Source organism: Ascidiella aspersa, chromosome 1, assembly GCF_963924565.1.
Source record: "Ascidiella aspersa chromosome 1, kaAscAspe10.2, whole genome shotgun sequence".
Classification (NCBI taxonomy): Eukaryota; Metazoa; Chordata; class Ascidiacea; order Phlebobranchia; family Ascidiidae; genus Ascidiella; species Ascidiella aspersa.
In genome coordinates this window covers 30,526,181-30,545,762 of record NC_139447.1, presented here as the reverse complement: position 1 = coordinate 30,545,762, position 19,582 = coordinate 30,526,181, and the positions used below count along the sequence as shown (strand labels likewise).

Here is a 19,582-nt window from a genome sequence, read left to right as displayed (position 1 = left end):
ATAGTTTTGGGAGAAGAAGTTGGACTTGCACAAGCCAGAAACATATCAAAGGGTGGGTTGAATGAATAAGGAATCGTTCGGGGAAAGAGGGGCATAATATACAAACACAACAGCGTATCGGCAGAATAGGGAAGAAAACGCGTTTCGATGCGGGCGTTGAAGCAAATCGGGCATCGGACGACGAGTGTATAGGTGTGAAAATAGCGTTTGTTAAGTGCCGTCGCAGGATACGCCCCGTTTTTCGCTTACACACACTGTGGGGATCGTTCGGTCGGTCGGTGAGGGCAGCCTCGCGCAAACTTAGGAACTGTGTAGGAAATGGAAAGCCGGTGAAAGACTAAAGAACGCGCGAAAGAACAAGAGAAGAAAACGAACGTAAAACAACTGGCGACGTCATTTGGCGGAACGCCCACACGCAAGTCGGCAATAGTGTCGATTAGAACACGAGAGAGAAGCAAACGAAAAACGCGATACTTTCAGATATGCGTTTGCGACGAAGGGAATGGCTGAATGTGAAATTGGGATTTGGATTCGAACAAGCGAAATAGCTGGCGAGAACGAAATTGTTTTGGCCAAGTAGCAAATAAACGTGTACAATGCTAGTTTATTTAGCGGTTTGGAAATCCTATGTGATGGGTTTTTCCGGTTCAGGCAGTTGTATTAAAATTTAATACTGAAGAGTGCAGCCGCGACGTATGCAAGGGAAAATTGCGAGCGGGACAATTATTTCCACACCAGAAATGGCAAAATTAAAGCGCTAAAACGTGAAAATAAAAGTGGTAAGTGACCGAAAAGCCAACGTTGGACACCTTAGCTGTGCAACGAAAAATACCTAAAAACAGAAACAACTTCGGCGCAACGTACGATTTAAATAAAACGTTATCGTTTAATTATGTTAAATCTTGCGGGAAATGTTTATTATGTTAATCATGTGACTGTGTCGTTAGGGTTTTGTGCAATGCAACTTTAAGGCCGAAAAGGGTACAATTACTAGCTGTCAGTTATCCACTTTTTTGGGGGGTCCTTAGTTTTAATCTAATAAAGATTGTGCTTAAAATTATGCTCGTTTGAAAATGCATGTATAAAAACGAGATGGGGAGTTTAAGGAATAGAACAGTTTAAAATGCATTTGCAATGTAGTATGTACAACATTCAGCGCAACCATAAAAGATCGCGCGTAAAAATACAAAAAACAGCGGCAAAACTTTTGATTAAATACTATTTTTGGCTTTTTCGATTTTTTTGACCTTTCAAAAGCGAGAAAAGGAGAAAAAAGAGTAAATAGCAGTCTTGCGCAAGTTAAAACAAGTCAGTAGCCATATTAAACCATGATGTACTGGGCAAAAAACAACGATTGGTTATATTTGCCAGAAGCCATCTTCTTTGCAAGCAATGCCGCAACGCAGCACCTAGAGGGCAAAAATCATCGCAGTCGGGTACCAATAGGTGGCGGAAAAGGGCGCGACTAGTCTGGGCATGCTCGAAGCAGAAAAAAAACATGGACGAAATTTCAACAATATGTATAAGAAAAATGTACAAAAGCCTAAAAGCGACGAAAATAGGCTAAAACGGCGGCAAAAGCGAAATAATCAGTTATATTGGAACCAATAGAACAACATGAAAGGGTTTTTCTTTGAAGAGGTAAGCTGAAAACATAGAAAATGGCTGCTCGGAGGTGCCCAAATATGGTTTGTGGGAAGAAAAGGGTTAAAAGGGCAATGTCACCGGCGAGCAGGGTACATACGGGGAATTCCAATCCATCTCTGTCGACAAATTGTCCAGACACAAGAGGAACATATAGCGCGTATACGTATGGTAAGGCGGTCTGGTATTCAACAACTCAGGGTATTCATAGATAAAAAGTCGGTTCATTTTAGTTGGCATTCAAGTTTTAAACAAGTTATTATCGACTTGCATGTCACACTTTTTTAGAAGCATATAATCATTTTGAGCCGAAATTCCATAATCCAATCAGATACGGCACAAATAAAGGTGCACTTTTAAAGCCAACAAAATACTGGAACAATGCAGAAAACGTCATCACAACAGCAGATTCCCTTTGCTGCCTCCAACGGCGGGCCAGCCGCATAGTCGGAGCAGCAAAGTCATTTCGTCGCTTGTAATTCTATACGACATCGCTGTGTGCTGTTATATCGCTGGCATTTTGCGTGAAACGTCATCTTGGCTGTGGTAATGGCGGAAGGCAGAAAGCAAGTGACGTCACTCTTGTTCGAGCGTCTGCTTTTGCTTTTCCTCGTCTTGGACTTGCATCATTTTCTGGCGAACCTGAAGCGAAAAGAATTGTTGAAATTTCGGAATCCCGTGAAGGTACAGAAGTCGGCCTGGCCTTTCTTTGTCCCTCACAGTTCACACAGTCAAGTGTTATCAAAAAATTATTTGTCCAAACCAGGCACGAAAAATAATTTCTGTGATACATTTGTACACATTTTATGGGTGCCTCAGTTTCCATTTGAGAGGCTATAATAAATAAACAAACTATAATAAAGTACAGGAACTAACCTACGTTGGCCTGTCAGAAGACTTTTTCAGTTTATAACTGGTAACAAACAAACAAAACTATCACATAAACACTAACAGGTACAATTTTATACACAGGCATGACAATAAGTTTCGACTATCGTTTCGTCCAAACAAATTTTATCCAGTATAAACTTGTCCCAATATTATACTTTAAATCCGGTGTCATTTATAGAAAGACAGCGCGTCATATAGTGTCTAATACTTTATTTCAGCACTGTAGATGTTCTTACCTCTCTGATCTTCAGCTGAAGGCAGTTTTTGCTTGGAAATACATCAGAGTGCCTGGACTGGAACTCTGTGGTCACTTGAGCTGCAACAAAAAACACCAACGTGAATCGGATGTTATAGATAGCGCATAGAGGAAACAAAGCATCAAAGATCATTAACACGTGGTCAGCGTTCTACTTAATAGGGCGAAATAAGACAACTTGTTAATTTGGATTATATGGTAATCCGAGGAACGATCAGGTTTAATAAAATATGGTTTGACAAAGAGTAGTATGTTCTAAAAACGTACAAGTCCACCATTAAGGGCATCAGTAATAATAAAAAAACATATGGCTGGAAAGAGAGAAGTGCGTGCTTCAAACCAAAGGTCCACAATCAAGCATATCATGTCATTTGACGCGCTTACTTTTCGGATAAAGGCCCTGTTCGGCGAAGAGCTGTATGACCAGCATGCGTCGTTGGTCGAGAATCTGACGCAAAGTGCTTCCCTTAGAATCGGGAGGCTCCGAGTTGTCCGACTCATCTGTACAAGTAATTTGAAAAAATTACAAATATAACTAAACTAACTTTTTTTTGTTTAATCTACTGTTGGTATCGACAGAGATCGATTGAAATTTCATAGCAGTGTTGTAAACAAGTCATTTTGAAATAACTTGAGTACCAGTCAAGCGTTGGTATGACAACTAAGTCCAAGTCAAGTCCCAGACAAGACATAATTAGAGCAAGTCAATTTTGAGTCGTCAAGCCCAATAACTCAACAAAAAAAACGCAATTCACAGAAAGAACCATTTTTATTTAAAAAAGTGGTTAATAAAAATACTTCATTTCATCCAAGTCATTTATCCAAAAAAATAAAAAAATTCATGTAAAGTCATTTAAAAATACTGACTTCACTACAACACTGGAGAATAGTGGTTAACGAGGCAAAAGGAGTAGCATTGCTTACACACAAAAAATTGATTAAATTTTACAAGCCATCAATACAGTTGGCTGAAAACGTAAGCTGATTAGCAAATTTTGTCTAGTTGTCTACATTGAAGCGTACAATCACCATTGACGGTTTAACTCCATTTAGTAAGATGTTATTGTTAATATTTTCTGCTTAACGGTGAATGCCATTTACAACAGCTCCGTCAGTCTTTGTTTATTTCTCAAGTGCATAATTTACATTTTTTAAACTGTTGTGGTTGTTTTTACCCAACACTATTAGGATCAAAATATTTTTTTTATCAAAATTATATCACTAAACCGGTTTTAAAAATACACACCTCTCCTGGAAACGGCCTCGCCATTATCGAAAGTGAAGACATCGCCTTCGCAGTTGGCGCTCGACACCAGGTTCGAACTCACGCTGGCCGTCGACAGTGGGGTCACCGGGACTTCCCCTGGGGCCGCGGCGCTGCCTCGGCGCTTGGAATCGCGGCGCCGCTTGTGCAGGGGTGAGTTAGGGGTCACGGGCGAATCTGGGGGGAAAAAATGGGGTTGGGGTTCCGGTAACAAAAAACAATAAAATCTCTTGCGAAATGTTTTATGTTTGAATGCCAAAATTGAACGAAGAGGAGATTTTATCACGAAAAAAAAATAAAAAACAACATCTCTGTTGGCTTCTTCGAAAATATATAAATATCGTTTTCCCAACAACGGTTACGTATGTATCGTAGATTGTTGGTTTTGAAAACTTATACCACGAATACTGTTTAGGATTCTATTTGGTTTCATTTTTTAATTTTTTTTTACTATAACTATTTGTAAATGTTTATTTTCCCTAATTCAAACATGAACAAGAACATTTATATTCCCGTTATTTTCTTTGATTTTACAATTTTGTAAATAACTTGCATATTTTGGCCTGTCGCTCGCACCCGCCCGTTTAAAGCACCTTCGTGGATTGAAAATGTACAACTTTGTATTTTTTTGGCATTTTTTCACCACCAACTAAAAGTAGAGCCAGAAAGTGCCTAAGTGGCCACCCACCTGTCGAGTTCTTTCGCTTCTTGCGGTAGCTCTGCAGCACGACGTCGGGTGTTGTGGGCAGCTCCTTGGGCGTGCCGGGCGTTGGAAGGAGCTCCGGCTTGAACTTGGGCAGCTGGCTGAACTGGGCCCGGAAGTTCACCTGGTCCAGGATCCTGCACGCCAAGGTTAATCGGTTAACAGCTCGGGTTTTTTCAATATCGTGTTTTTGTTGACGAAGGCGGAAAACACATTAACGCGAAATTAAAAGGAAAAACATTAAAATTATCGATATAAACTTAGCTGAATATTAAAAAGGTCATAGCGGTTTCGGGACGGCTGTGAAAACTAGGCAGGGTTTAAGTCAGACATTATTGAAGCGGAGCTGACTGATTTTTAAACGCAACAGCATTTTTAAAGATTGACCGAGTCCAAGAGTTTGAGCAGGACTAGTTAAATGTTCAAGAAAAACGCAAGTTAAATAGTTAAGCCTGGTAAATGAGTGATACAAATGGCGATTATAATCTACAAGCTTTGACTAGAAGCTAGTTAACTTCAGACACTGAAAAAATTAGGCTATTGAAATTGGCAATACCAAAAAAAGGGTTAATGAAAAGATAAACCGTACAAACCTGTCTCTAGAGTCGTCCTGTTCTTTCATGTTGGCTTTCTGGTCGACATTCTCACTGCTTCCGATGTTAAGGGTAGTGGAGGCACCAAAACTACCACCGGCGCCAACTTGGATAGGGGAAGGGGGCAAGCTCCCGCCACTGCTCGTTACACTGGTACAACAAAAAAGATTAATTGGCAAACATAATAAGGACTATAACTATAAGGACTATAACTATATCGTATTTCTGTAAGTTTTAAAAGATCATAATTGTGTTACGTGAGAAAGGTTTAGGGGCGTGTTATTGGTTATACCGGCCTGGAAAAATGTAGGGCCACATCTGCTTTATAATGTTTTGAAAGGGCTCTGTTCTTTGGCGAGACTTTTTTTTCGGGGGCGTTTTTCGTTAACTTAGCAAAGGCGTCAATTTGGACTATAAACTTTAGCTGTGAGCGTTGCACTGACAATTTGAATCTAAATATATGTTGTTTTGCCATTACTAAGCACAGGTTTAAGTAGGAAATGCTATAATTTCGGTTTAAGTTAAAATAAAATAGTTATTAATCGTTGCCCAAACTTTTTAACCAGTTAATACTGTATTTTTTCCTTATGTTTGTATTGATTGTTTTTGGAGTAAAAAAGAAAAAAAGAAATACTGTAAAACAGCTACTTAAAGAAGACGTCATTTTTATGATATAATTTAAGAAAAAAGACTTTAAATAAAACTTATAGGCGTTCAATGGCCTCAAATTGAATCTTGAATATAATTCGAAAGGAAATCAGTAAAAATGCCACGCTTGGCAGAATAACAAATACAATTTCATGAGCTGTACATTAAAAAAATTCAAAGACTAATAAATATGCAAATTAATTGCAAAGAAATCCTTAAGACCCAAAGACTTATAAGATAAGCTTGACCGTTAATCTGCGATACGCGTGGTGGTAAAAACATTTGACAAACCTCCGTTCCATTTCGCCGTCGTCGATTTCCGAGGTCGAGTGCATGAGGCTCTGTCTGCGTCGCGAGGGGAACTTAGGCGGCACCGGGTCAAGTCGGATGAGGCCGCCGTCGCCGGTAGTCGAGCGTTGGTTTCCCGCGGAAGAAGTCGAGGCTGTGGCGCTGGTAATATGCTGGATTGTTGTCGAACTTGGAGGGTGGCGTGCTTCGCTGCGCGTCTGTAAGCAGATTTGTCATTAGTATTGCTGGATACAGTGACGCATTTTTCCATAGAAGAGTGTCTAGTTAAGAAGGATAGATAAGTATACTGTTGTGATCACTAGGCGATTTAGTTCAGTTAAGTTAAGCTGGTCATCTATACAAAAAAGCATGCAAAAGTAAGTATTTTTTAAGGAAATATAAGCAATGACGTAAACATGAAAGTTACATTCCCGTTGAAGTTATCCTGTACAGGTAGCCGAAACGCCGGATAAAAACAAATAGGTACCGCAAGAGCTTCTTTTCAGTATGTACGATGCCTGGCAACAACATCATGTTTATCAGAATATAAAGAAGTCGCCCCTTTTGGAATAACTCGCAAAAATCACTCAAATAACGATAAAACGTTTTTATCCAAAACAATGAGTACATTGTCCCCGTTTCGTGCCAGATGAAGGAAAAGTACTTCTTTTTTGCCAAACATTGAGTATTGTGCGTCATGCCGATTATTGGGCGCAATATGTTTCTTTTACGTGAGTCGCCTTATGGTATCTACGTAAATATCCAGAACGAGACAAACTTAAGAGAAAGCAAACCTTTTCGTTCCGTGACTCGCTGGCCGCCACCTCCATCTCGGTCATCACAGGTACCGTGGCAACGATGGCTCGCACCTTCTGAGTCATCCCGGAGGAGCGAGGGTCAGAAGAGGAGGAGGAGGAGAAACCTCCCACTCTCTCTCCCGGGAGCACCGGGTCGTGTGAGGTCACGTGAGCGGGAGACTGCAACGCCACCACGCTGCTCGTTCCGCCCGAGTTCACCGTTGCGATGGCGACGGTTTCGGCGGCGCCGTTCTTTAAGTGCGTGGAGCCTGGCGAAAATCATTTTTTGTGAATGAAAACGCTTTTACAAGAAAATCGAATAAATTATTTTATATTTTTCACATTTAAAAGGGGAATTTTGTTACAAAACGATTTTTGCAAAGATTTTACAAAACAAACTGAAATTGGATAACTAAACAGTAATATTATGAAAAAAGACATGTTTTGAATAGTAGAATTTTTATGAATGGTTTTTTATCTGATATTAAACGGTGTTTTTTTATGATATTAAACGGTGCGAAAAACCCAATTTCAGTAAAACTTTAAGGCTTTTTCACCCGGTCCAGTATCAGATAATCGAATAGCATAAATCTGATAAATTGTGAAGTATAATGTTCGAGGTTTTGGTTAGATGAAGTAAGAATACCGAAGCCAACATAGAAGTAGGTAGTATTTTTCATTTTGAACCTTTCTAATATCCATTTTTTCATTTTCAACATCAGATGTTGAACAAAGATATTCAAAACGTTCAAAATTCTACCCATACTTCTATATGGGCTCTGACAAGCTTGTTTCTTTGCAGGGCTCAAAACAACAAAGTCAAAAAAACATCACAGGCTCTAATGTGACAAAAAAATAAACTCACCCGTCACACTCATGATGTAGGTGTGCGAAAGATTCAGCGCCGCCCAGGATGTCATCACGCCAGCGGGGTCAGGCCAGGCGCGGTGGGGCTTAGCGGGAACGGAGGAGGTGCTGTAGGGGTGGGGACCCCTCGCGATGGACTGGGGGTTGACGGGGACGGAGTGGGGCTCAACCCGGGGCGCCGCGGTGCTTGCTGAGAGGCGGTAGAGGGAGGTGGGTACGTGGTGGTTTTCAGCTATCGCCTGAAATAGAAGGTGTTAGGTTGACCACAGTTAGTTTACACGGCCAAATTGAACAGGCCGATTAAGGACTTTTTTGAGGAACTTGTCCAGATGGAATCATTGTTTAAGGCAGATATCTTAAACAATTTGTTTAGTTGGTGTAGACCAGGGTCGGTATGAATATTTTTAGCGATGACGACACCAATTAACATTATAAAACAAGTAGACTTAAAGAATTTGCTGTTTCTATTTCAACAAATGTTAAACTTAAATAGAGTCTAAATAGATTTAAGGAGAAGGCGCCAAAGCATTTTTTCATTTTTAAATTTTCTTTAAAAAATCATGTATTTCTCAAGTTATACACAAATATTTTTATTAGGCTTTCATGGACCCCCTAAAACTAGTCTTCGTACCCCCAAGGAGTCCTAAAATTACACAGCTAAACGTGCTGCCTGCGAGTCGGCGTTAAGAACCACAAAAGCAGCCAATCGAAAGAAACACTGATAACATCGCTGTACGCACCTGCGAGTCGGTCAGTTTTTGTGCGAATTAAAACTTAACCGTTCGGTAACTTTTACAACTTCCGTATCAATGTGCCCACCTTTACCAAAGTATCGCCCTCGTAAAATCGCACTCAAACAAATTATCAGCAAAACTGCCCTAGGTTCATTTTAACTAAAGGTGGACGAAAATACAATCTAAAATGGTTGCGAGATAACATGTGTTGAAAGATGAAACATAAAGATTGCGTCTTCGCTAATGCAATATCATTACAACAAAAAATTAGCGATATTAAAATGCGTAAAATTATATTTTATGTTACGAATGGTTTCTGGTTAAAAACACTAATCCGACATTTTGAAACAATTTGTATTAACTCTGTAGCTTGCACTCACCTGCGAGTCGGTCTTAAACGAGCAGAAGGGTCGGTACTGGCGCGTTGTCGTCATCACTGCGTCACCAACAACCGTCGAGATGGTGGCCTTGACGCGCAGGGGCGACACCACGCGGCTGTGGTCGTAGTGCGGCAGCGGGATCGGCGCCGGGGATTCCCCCATTAGCGCGATGCGCGGCGCCAGTTGGCTGGTAGGGGGCACGGGCCTGGGGACGGGCGAGGGTTGCCGGGGCGGCCTGGGTTTGGCCTGGTTGGAGTGCTGGGCGGGGAGTGACTGGGTGACGATGGGCTGTAGGACGCTGGCTTGCGCCAAAAGTTCGACAACTGACGTGGGTTTGCGGCTGCTCACCTTGCTGTAAATACACATAAAAAGGTTTGTTGTTGGGAGTGTCGGGGTTAGAGGTCAGTTGTTGGAAGCGTCGGGGTTAAAGGGCAGGTGTTGGGAGTGTTGGGAGTGTAGGGGTTAAAGGCAAGTTGTTGAGAACATCGGCTACCGAACTATTTTTAGCAAAGGTCCAAGTCTAAAATTTTCCTAGGTCCGTTATAACTACCATGTAATAATTTACAGTCATACAAAATGGAGTACCGGTACGGTGTTATTTACATATGTCCTTCACTTCAACTGAGAATTCTGTAATGGTCCTGTTCGTACCATGAAACCCCGTAATCAAAGTTTTGCAAAACTTTGCCACAGTTTTTGTTCGCGCTTACTCTAGAATTAGATGTTCAAAAAAATATAATATGGCTCTTTTCGGATTTTATGGCTCTCTTAGTTGGAAGGATCCTGACCCCCGCGCTACTATTAAAGTTGTCGGTTATAAACTCTGTTAAGGTAGGTGACGTTTTACCTCAGTCCGGTCGCTGTGGTGGTGTAGGTGGTTGAAAGCTGGCGATCCAACCCTCCAGGTCTCACGCTACTCGTCAGGTTCGTGTGGAGCGTTGGCTCGTTTGGGGCGAAAATCGGTTGCGACAAAGCAGCACTGCTCGGCCCTGCTGCCAAAAGGAAGACGCGTGATGAGGAAAAGAAATCCGAATTTCGGGGGAAAGTTATGTGAAAATGTGCCGTACGCTAATGGCTCTGCAAGGAAATTACTTCAAAGGCAGTTTTTTGTTTTTAATAGATCACAGTTGCATCTTAATTTTTCAAATTAAACAAGACTTATTATATTTTATTAGATAGAGTAGGTTAAATCTGCACAATAGATTGTCCATTTCATAACGCTAATGGTTACCTGTACTACATTGATGTTACGTTGTCTTCTATAAAACAAGCTTTCACTGCAATGAGCTCTATACAGTTTTACAGTCACATACCTGCACTGGCCGGCATTGGGGGCAAGATGTATCGGACCTGGGGCTGCATCACCGGGGTAGTGGGTTCGGGTTTAGGTGGCTGTTGGGGCGGCGTCTGGGGCTGGGGCTGCTGCTGCTGTTGCTGTTGCTGTTGCTGCTGTGGGGGTGGTGGCTGAAAATAACAGCGATAAACTGTTTAATAATAATGTTTGCGAAAAAACAAAACATTGCTTCAGGCATTCGGTATCTACAAGGACTGGAAGGTAAGTGAGCCAGTTTACTTCAAGACCAAGTTAAATTTTATTTGATGCCGTCGTGAATAATACAAGGTTACCATACATTCGAAGGGTATTCAAGTCAGACAAACCGGCTCTAATTTTAAAGGCCAGGGAATTTTTATGGGCGAACAGTAAACGGTTAAGAGTGTCTAACAATGCGTATTGTATTCCAAATTTACCAGGTATTTGAGGCACAAAGTACGACCATGCTTAAAAACCTCGATTAAATTTAAGAGCTTAAGATTTTGCCACAAAAATACCTTTTTTAAGTTAAAAGCACTAATTTTTAAACCGTTTTACATGGCCGTAATGGCTTCGATCCGCAATTATCGAAAAGGTACAATTAGATTGGCAAAGTTGTTCTCATTCACAAGTATTACCTGCTGCGTGGCACTGGATAGTACAGGGTACACGATGTTCTGCGTGGCAGAGCTCGCAGAAGTGGCGGCGGCGTTAGGCAAAGTGGTCAGGGTGGACAACACGATCTGGCGGCCTTGGGAGTCCAGCGCGGTCACACTAGCCTCTCCTGGGCGAACCGGGTCCATTACGTACGCGTAGGTCTGCTGAGGGGCAGCTGGGGCCAATTGGGGTACAGCTGGGGTAGAAGGGGCGATTTGGGGGTAAACTTGGATCCCGGATGGTTGTTGGGACACGAACGGTACCACGTTGTTGCTGCCCGGGGCGGTAGCAATGTAGAGCGTTTGCTGATTGGCCGGCGCGATGGTCACGTGTGTTGAAGGATTGCTCTGATTGGTCGGCATCGCATTGTTGCTGGATGATAGGACTGCAAGAAAAGTGAAAATTAATATTGAATTTCGATGATAACTTGTCAACTCAAGAACTGTAGCGAAATGAAACAAACAAACATATACATGTAAGGCAATAAATTTTCAAACTAAATTAAAATTAGGCTTAAATATTTTCATTCTGAATGGTAAATTTTAGCATAAAATGCACTAAATCAGGGGCGGGAACCAGCGGCCCGCTTGCTATTTTAAACACATCAATCCTTTTTTTTGTCACAAAAAAACAAACCATTTGCCACAAAAAGGCGAAGTTAAACTGAACTATACAAAACGTTTAAACCTTATTAACTATACTATTTTTTGTCTCGCCTGAATAGCTGTGCAATTCTCGCGGTCCGCTGTAATACGCAGGTTTTCCCGTTTTGTATCTTTAAGTTGTAAGTATAAACTGTGCAATTTGTATTCTACGCACAAATAAATCCTAAACAATATGTCACAACGCTACGCGAAGGCAAAACACACCCGTGGTGATGGGAACGGGTCGGGGAGACGGATCGGGGGGTAGTGACGTCACAGTGGGGGGAGACGGGAGCCTCTGGTTGCTGCTCGTTGGTCTCGGCGATAAACTCTTGAAGACGGTCCCTGTGAAAAGCTTTATGTTAATAAAGCCGCACCAAGGTTGTTCAAAACAACATTTTTTGTTGAATTTGGGGACCCCACGGAATTGTTAGGTTGCGTCTAAAAACCCTACAAACGAAATTTGAGCACGTTTGGTTCAGTATTAACCGTGCTACTTCTATTTAAAATTCATATTTATGTTAAAAATTTAGAAAAAAAAGTTACCCTTCCCCTAAAAAATTCTTCTTTTAATCTTTTTTACATTGCTTACAATGGAATAGCTATAAAGAAAAATGTGTATATTGTATAGTAGTATACTTCTTTGCAAGTAATTTTAAAAGTCAAGATTTTTTTTAGATTCGTAATATTCATATTTTTCAATTTATAATTATGAAGGTCGATTTTGATAGCTGTAAATCGAATACCGAAAATGAAAAAAAAACATAAAAAAAAGTCGTTGTGATTGAAATGCTATCGATCGCATGCCACAAAACTTACATTACACTGCCCAAACTAAAAAAATCAGTAAAATTTAAACGCCCACTAACCTGTTGGCATAAAGGGACTGGAGTCCTTTCTTTCATTGGGGGCATTCCCGACAAGGGGGCTTGCCGACCCGTTCCCGGTTAGGGGTTTGATCGGCTTGGGGCGCTTGTAGGCTTGACCCACGTTGGGCTGCGTGAAAAACGACATTAGTAAACAAGAGACCCTTATTAGAATATCGAAGCCCATACAGAAGTAGGTAGCATTTAGAACATTTCTAATTTCTTCAAAAAATGCTACCTACTTTCGTATTAGCTTTTACAACAAAATCATATTCAGGAAAACAACAGCACTAGATTTTAGTCTAGGTGTACAGGTTTTAGATTGCTGACAAAGAGAGTATAACTTACAGCAGCCAAGACAATATGCACTTCGTTAAATTTTCACTTTACTCACTCTGTAAGCGTCCTTGGGCAGGAACTTTTGCGAGGGGAATCCCGGTTGTTGTTGTTGTTGTTGCTGCTTCGAGCCGTCAGTTTCGTCTTCCGAATCCGTAATGACCTTAAGACAAAAATAAACACCGGTTAAAACATAAACGTGGGTTTACCAGTTCCCTTTAGTCCCGAAAGGTAAGCCAGTAAATGCCGTAACAACAAAACCAACTTTTCACAGTGTAACTGGCCGTAAAGTCCACTAAAGTCCCAAACTCGGCCTATTTGCCTGAAACAATAAGATTTTCATTATTTCTTACAAGAGCAACGCAAGTTCTCAAAGTTGAAAAAAGATATAGTGTCAAACAAAATCAAACAATATAGCGTTTCTCGTAGTAGCCCTCTTTCAAGTTTTGGTAACATGTTACGTATGTTCCCAAAGTTGATAAAGCTTTTAGTGTTAAACCAAAAGGCAAAGGTTTTTTTAGTACCTCTGTTTCGAGTTAGTAACCCTTTCAAGCAGTCCAGTTAACAACAACTTACCCTTTCGCTGCATTTCAGATCGATTTCGGTCGAAGGGGTTCGCGACCTTTGACCCAAGCTGACGTCATCTGATGCATCTCGAGCCTGGGGAAAGGTTGGGTGCAAAGCGGGGGTCGCGTGGGGTGCTTGGGGCTGGGAGAAGGTAACCGGGGCAGGCTTGGAGCTGTTCGATGAAGTTGGGGTGGGAAATTGGGGGGTACTCTGCGAGAAAAGATTCGGTTTGAAATTGCAGTTGGATTAAACCACAATTTGTAGCTGTATTGTGAACAAAAGCCGGAGTAAAGACATATTGATTTTTTGGCCCATCCTTTCATTTCAGGAAAAATGCGCAAAAATATTGCGACTTGTTTTTCAGCTAACGCTACTTAAACGTTTGAACGATTAACAGGGACTTTGCTGCTTTGTTGGCCGTGGGAAATAATGCTTTATAGTTGTTTGGTCGACTGTCGGATTTAATGCTGAAATTGAGTTTCACATTGAACGTATGAACCACAATTTACAGTATATTACGGTAATATTTACCATTGTTTTAGGGGCTGATCACCCGAAGGTTCTGCCAGGTGTGCTTGGAGCACCCTAAGCACCCAAACTCGGCGTCCATGACACGGCGTAAAAAGGTTTTATGAAATGTTTTTTTACCAAATGAGTTAAATGGAGTGATTAAAGTTTTAATGCCATGAAATAATGGGTAAATAAAAAGTACTTTTAGTTAAGTGTATTTTAATTCTTAATTAAACTAAACAACGAACGCTAGTATCACCTAAAGTTGCAAGCTCGAAAAAATCTATATGGATCATTGGAGGATAGGTAATTCGTATCTGCCAGTCTTTTTTACATCAAAATACACTTGAATTCGAAAACAGGCCAAAATTTATGTTTATTTTAAGACAGTAAATTATGCTTACCGTTAAAATATCTGGAGTTCTTATCAGCTGCTTCTGCGGTGCCGACGTGATTACAGCGTGGGGTTGAAACCCGTTGGAGATTTCATCCATATTATGAGTCGCGCTTTGTTGAGGAGTCGACAATAAGGGTTGATATTGTCCAGCAACTGAAAAAAATGAAACTTTAGGTGTTTAAAACTAAATGTTGAAAATAGGGTATTGTTAAATTATATTTTAATCATAAAAAGGCTTGAATTGCAATTTTTGTGGCATATGACCTATAGGGTTCTCTAGTTTGTCATTTCAATCAAGAGGAACACTGATTCAAAGGGGAAGATATACTAATATATACCAATTCCAAGGGAAAGATATAGTAATTTACACATTGTAAACGATCTTTTGGGAGTTTCAGGCCAGAGACTTATTAGAAAACAAGAGTTTTCTAAACTAAATGTGAAAAAGGGCAGTTGTAAACGGAAATTGCCTTCCGATTTTCAAAATTTCCTTTTTTTTCAGAAAAATCTTGGAATAGTGTATTTACTTCATATGAAATATAGCCAAATGAAACTGAAATGTGACGCGACTGCCTTACCTTCGGCTGCCGACGGCGACATTGCTGCCATCGAGTGATGGATCTTTGCCGATTCGACGGAGCCGATAGAAGACTCAGAAGCCTTGCGCACTCTGGATACGCTCCCGGACCTTTTCCGCTCCTTGCTGCACCACTTCCAGTCAGGATGTGCCTTAAAGTGGGCCTCCTTCACCTGGGAAAAGCACAGAAACGATTAGGAAAAGGAACTTTATTCTTGTTGGTCGTCAGAACGTTTGGTCGTTTGGGAAACAAAACTGAGAATGTTTAGAAAATTGCAAAACTGCCATTTTTATATTTGTTTAGTTGGTATTTTTCGGATGATGTTGGTTATAAACCTAAAATAAAATATATATATATATATTTTTTTTTATGTATCACTTATGTTTTTTGTACTTTTATGTATCACTTATGATTTTTGTACTTTTATGTATCACTTATGATTTTTGTACTTTTATGTATCACCTATGTTTGATTTTTTTGCCTTGTTGGTAATTGTACTACATATAATATGTTTTTTTTAAACGAGGCATCATATATACACTGCTACCACCGGGTATAATATTATTAAAAAAACACAGATCCTAATTTTTAGGGTTGTTATCCAACGTTTTTGTGACCTATAGAAGACGACATGCCTATAATTTGCCCAAACACAAACCAAAATCTTTCTCAACATAATAAAGTTAAGGACAAAAGGTTAACTTTAGAAGGCGAAATGCCGACCTGGAAAGCTAGGTCGTGGTACTTTTGCTTCTCGACGGGCGCCAGGGCGTACCACCACTCTCCCAGTATCTTGCTCACAGTTCGGTTGTCCTGGTTGGGGTGGTTCTGGTGGACCAGGGCGCGGTGTCGCTTGCTGAAGATCATGAAGGCGTTCATGGGACGCCGGATGTGGTCCTTGGCCTGCTTCTAAACACACAATAGTTGTTATCAGGAAGCTCGCATACACAAGTATGGATTACGCAATATTTTTACTTGATGCTAAACTAATAAAAAAAAACTATATAAAACCTGTTTTTATATGTATTTCGCAATTAGGTTACTTTAATGGGGGCATTTGAAAAAAAAACATTGATAAACTTTGCAGGATAACTTTATACTTTAAGCCAAGGTAGGCTTTTTGCAGAATACATTAAAGCCGGGAATTTCTTTCGGTTTTTAAGACGTAAATACATCTTTCCAAAAATGAGTAAAATTTAATAAAGTTTAAATGGACTAGTTTCTTATTTCATGGCCTTGATCACCATTCCTTATAGACACAGGACAAAACGAAAAATGTAGGTTTAAAACAAATCTTTACAATTACCAGACAAAGACAGTAGAACAGGGGTTCTTCTAGTTTACCGCAGACCCCTAATTTTTTTTGCTACGCGTGTAAGCAAACAAATCTAAAAACATTCAGTGTTAAACCGATTTATTTTTACTTAACTCTTTTCTTTGAAAAAATGATTCTTCTTAAATATACATTAATATTTCAATTAGGCCTTTATGGACCCCCTAGAACCCTGCAATAGAACCAGCATGTAAATCAATATAGGTTACGGGTGTTGATAGTTTTTTCTTGACTTACCTTTTTCGGACTTCTTGGATCCTTATCGTCAAACTCGGACGGGTGTCTCTGTCGTTTTGACGGAGGTGTTCCATCCTCAGACGAGAAGACTCCACCGACGCCACTCGCCGGCCTTATGTGCTCGTCTGAACCGGATGATGCGAAGGTTTGAATGGATGTTGGAGACATCATAAAGTCCTGGTAGCTCGTGTCGGGAAGGGAGAAAAATCTGCAAGAAAACAAAGCAAGGTTTAATTCACTTTAATTTAATGCAAGTTTTATTCTCTGACTGCTGTTCAATTATGATTTGTTAAGGCAACACGGAGATAGTATCTAAACATAAAAAGGTATCAGGTAAATTAATGTCAGATTTGACATTAACTAGGTGTTATTTAACCTAGTTACGATTTACAAATTGATCAACACTCAAAAAAAATTTAACAAGGGTTTACCCAATGTTTCTGCCCATCTCTGCAGGAACATTATGTATTATATTAAACACTTTTAAAACTTCCAAGGTATTTTTTGATATATCTGCCAAGTAGCACATAAACTGGATTATGCCCTTAATGCAAAAAGTATGGTGGTCCCTGCTCTGCTACAAAATAACTCAAAAAATGTATTAAGTTTCCATTTTCTTACACTTCGTCCTCGTGGGGTGGAGCAGGAGCCTCAACGACCTGGGTGGAGTGGGGAATGCGATGAGGGGAAGGGGCTTGGGGGTGAATGGGGTCAACGGGTGCATGTGCGCTCCGTGGGGAGTTGGAAGCTGCGAGCTGGGGCGCAGGCTGGCCAGAGGAACTTTGTTGACCGCCGGATGACGCGTACCTTTTAAAAGGATTAAAAAAATAGTACCATCCAAAAGAAAAAATAAAACAAAACTGCACTGAGCTTTCAGTATAGTGGTTTATTGAGTTTTCTACACGTGACACTTCAAAACAAGGGCTTCGTGTTTTATTGGTTATTTATGTTGCAAAAAAACAGTATTTGCAATTGACATGAAGTTTCTTTAAATCCATGACAACATGTTTATTTGAAGGATAAATAAAAAAAAATTGACAGAATTAAGATAAGGCAAGGAAAGTTGTTGGCCTGCAAAATTTAACCAAACTTAAGCTTCAACTTTTAGTTAAAGATTTTTAAACAGAGGCTTTGTGTTTTATGAGTTATTTACGATGCAAAAAAAAACAGTGTTCGCTATTATCGTGAAATTTTTTTAAATCCATGACAACAGTTTCATTTGAAGGATAAATAAAAACAAAATTGGAATTAAGAAAGGCAAAGAAAGTTTTTGGAAAGGCAAAGAAATATATTTTTTGTTTTAGTTTCACCGAAAATTGTGCAACTTTCGGCTTTGAATAACCGTATTGAAATTTACATTTTGTCAAGGAATTTGCTCAGCCCTGACACACTGTGACACTCGTATCCTACAAGTTTCAAGACCAACCGAACTAAACCGCCAATAATCCAAACCAAGATGATCAAACATCCTTAATTGACTTATATTCTTGTTTAATTTATTTAAAGGGTTTATTACCTTGCTTGCGATGACATAGGGGCTGCCCCTGCTGCAGCCGTACCCTGGGAGCTGTTTAAATATTGGGGTTCAGACTTGGCAGTGGGTGAAGAGGATGGAACGGAGGGTTGGTGGGGTTGGGGTTCGGTTGGATTCACCTGCCCCAGGAAAGGAAGGAGTTGGTGCCACTGGTAAACGACGCGCCCGTTCAGTTCCGTTATTACTTCCGCTTCCTGGATATAAAAAAATAAAAGATTTCTTGCTCTTAGGAATTCCATATTGTTAAGTTGAAAAACTAAACCTCTTTACCTGTTAAAATGCTTATCTTATTCTTGGCGTTATATATTTATTGATTCCTATTTTTGGTGTTTTCAATACACATTTTTTTCGTAATATCGCATGTGTTTTCTAGTCGGAGTTGTCACTTTTTTTATGAAATAAATTCAATGAAATTGTTTAGTTTTAAAGACCGATTTTAGGGTCACTCGCCACGTTTGGAGTATAATTGAAAAAAACAAAACAGTGTAAAGCCTATGGTCACAAATAGATTAAAAAATTGTTTCACTACCGCACTATTCCTAAGCTCATAACTTAGGCTGCACATAAAATAAACTCATTGACTATTCAAAAACGTAAAAAAACACTTTTTTTGAGGACTTTTTATGCAAATCAACTCAAAGACATTTAAAATTTGAAGACTTTGTGGCAACCCTATAGTGATACACCCCTCAATAATGAAAATTAAATTGATAAAGTGTAAATATAAGAAGAATTGTACCCCTTCTTCTTGTGTAGTTTCGACCACATTGGCAGGTTGCTGTGGAGGGGGAGGTTGAAGAACTGGTGGTGCCATGGTGGCAGTAGCCGTCACCACTGAAGGGCGCTGCTGAACGACGTTCACTTGGGTTTGCAACTGCAAAGGCTGAAAGATAATAAATAAAGGTATTTATCCAAACCATCATTTTTAGCAGATTACCCTCTTGGCCACAATAAAACATGAAAATTGGAACAGTCCTTAAAGAAGTTAACCAAACAAAAGTTTAACCCTTGTCAAGCAAATATACAGTGTTATTTTTCCACACGTCACACAAAAATAAACAACAGATAATTGGTTTTCCAACCATTAGCTGAAACTAAAGATTGTCAGAACGCACCAACCAATATTTGTAAATTTTCAACCACGGAAATAATTGTGTTACCTCCTGTTCCTGCTTGTGAACACCAGGCGGGACTTCAGTAATGGTGGGAGCAGTGGAAAACGTAGTGGGAATTTGCATGGAGGGCGAGTACACCATAGCTGGCATCATGTGACGCTGGGGCAACATTGCAGCAGGTGCCCCATACAGCGTAGCCAGCTCCGGCGGTAACATCATGAATTGTGGGGCAGCCCCTGAGGCAACACCCTCACCTTGGGCCGGGGGCTGGATCACGACGTAGTAGGGTAGAGGGTTGCCGCCAGCCACAGAACCTATAGAAGAGAGCATTTTAGATTTTAGCTAATCTCAAAAATGTTGGTATACTTTTTTTGGCAATAACTGCCTTTACTTGAATTGTATTATGCCTAAACAGTATTTATTTTCAGTAT

At 40.2% G+C, this 19,582-nt stretch overlaps 1 protein-coding gene across 1 annotated transcript in view; it reads right to left on the bottom strand.

Annotated features, from left to right (window-relative positions):
• Window positions 1-357: 357 nt before the first annotated feature.
• The window catches only part of LOC146169718 (protein capicua homolog), a 34,341-nt gene continuing 15,116 nt past the window's right edge, over window positions 358-19,582 (bottom strand). Inside the window, exons 19-43 of the mRNA XM_083387047.1 lie at window positions 19,197-19,465; window positions 18,776-18,919; window positions 18,019-18,230; window positions 17,124-17,309; window positions 16,503-16,710; window positions 15,656-15,841; window positions 14,933-15,104; window positions 14,362-14,507; window positions 13,457-13,657; window positions 12,939-13,043; window positions 12,548-12,674; window positions 11,904-12,023; window positions 11,016-11,419; window positions 10,379-10,529; window positions 9,913-10,057; window positions 9,066-9,417; window positions 7,950-8,190; window positions 7,082-7,353; window positions 6,291-6,505; window positions 5,352-5,501; window positions 4,744-4,895; window positions 4,038-4,232; window positions 3,176-3,292; window positions 2,772-2,851; window positions 358-2,286 (exon numbers count right to left, since the gene is read on the bottom strand). Of these exons, the coding sequence (XP_083243173.1) occupies window positions 2,221-2,286; window positions 2,772-2,851; window positions 3,176-3,292; window positions 4,038-4,232; window positions 4,744-4,895; window positions 5,352-5,501; window positions 6,291-6,505; window positions 7,082-7,353; window positions 7,950-8,190; window positions 9,066-9,417; window positions 9,913-10,057; window positions 10,379-10,529; window positions 11,016-11,419; window positions 11,904-12,023; window positions 12,548-12,674; window positions 12,939-13,043; window positions 13,457-13,657; window positions 14,362-14,507; window positions 14,933-15,104; window positions 15,656-15,841; window positions 16,503-16,710; window positions 17,124-17,309; window positions 18,019-18,230; window positions 18,776-18,919; window positions 19,197-19,465 (4,616 nt within the window). The 3' untranslated portion in view covers window positions 358-2,220. The remainder of the gene's footprint in view (window positions 2,287-2,771; window positions 2,852-3,175; window positions 3,293-4,037; window positions 4,233-4,743; window positions 4,896-5,351; window positions 5,502-6,290; window positions 6,506-7,081; window positions 7,354-7,949; window positions 8,191-9,065; window positions 9,418-9,912; window positions 10,058-10,378; window positions 10,530-11,015; window positions 11,420-11,903; window positions 12,024-12,547; window positions 12,675-12,938; window positions 13,044-13,456; window positions 13,658-14,361; window positions 14,508-14,932; window positions 15,105-15,655; window positions 15,842-16,502; window positions 16,711-17,123; window positions 17,310-18,018; window positions 18,231-18,775; window positions 18,920-19,196; window positions 19,466-19,582) is intronic.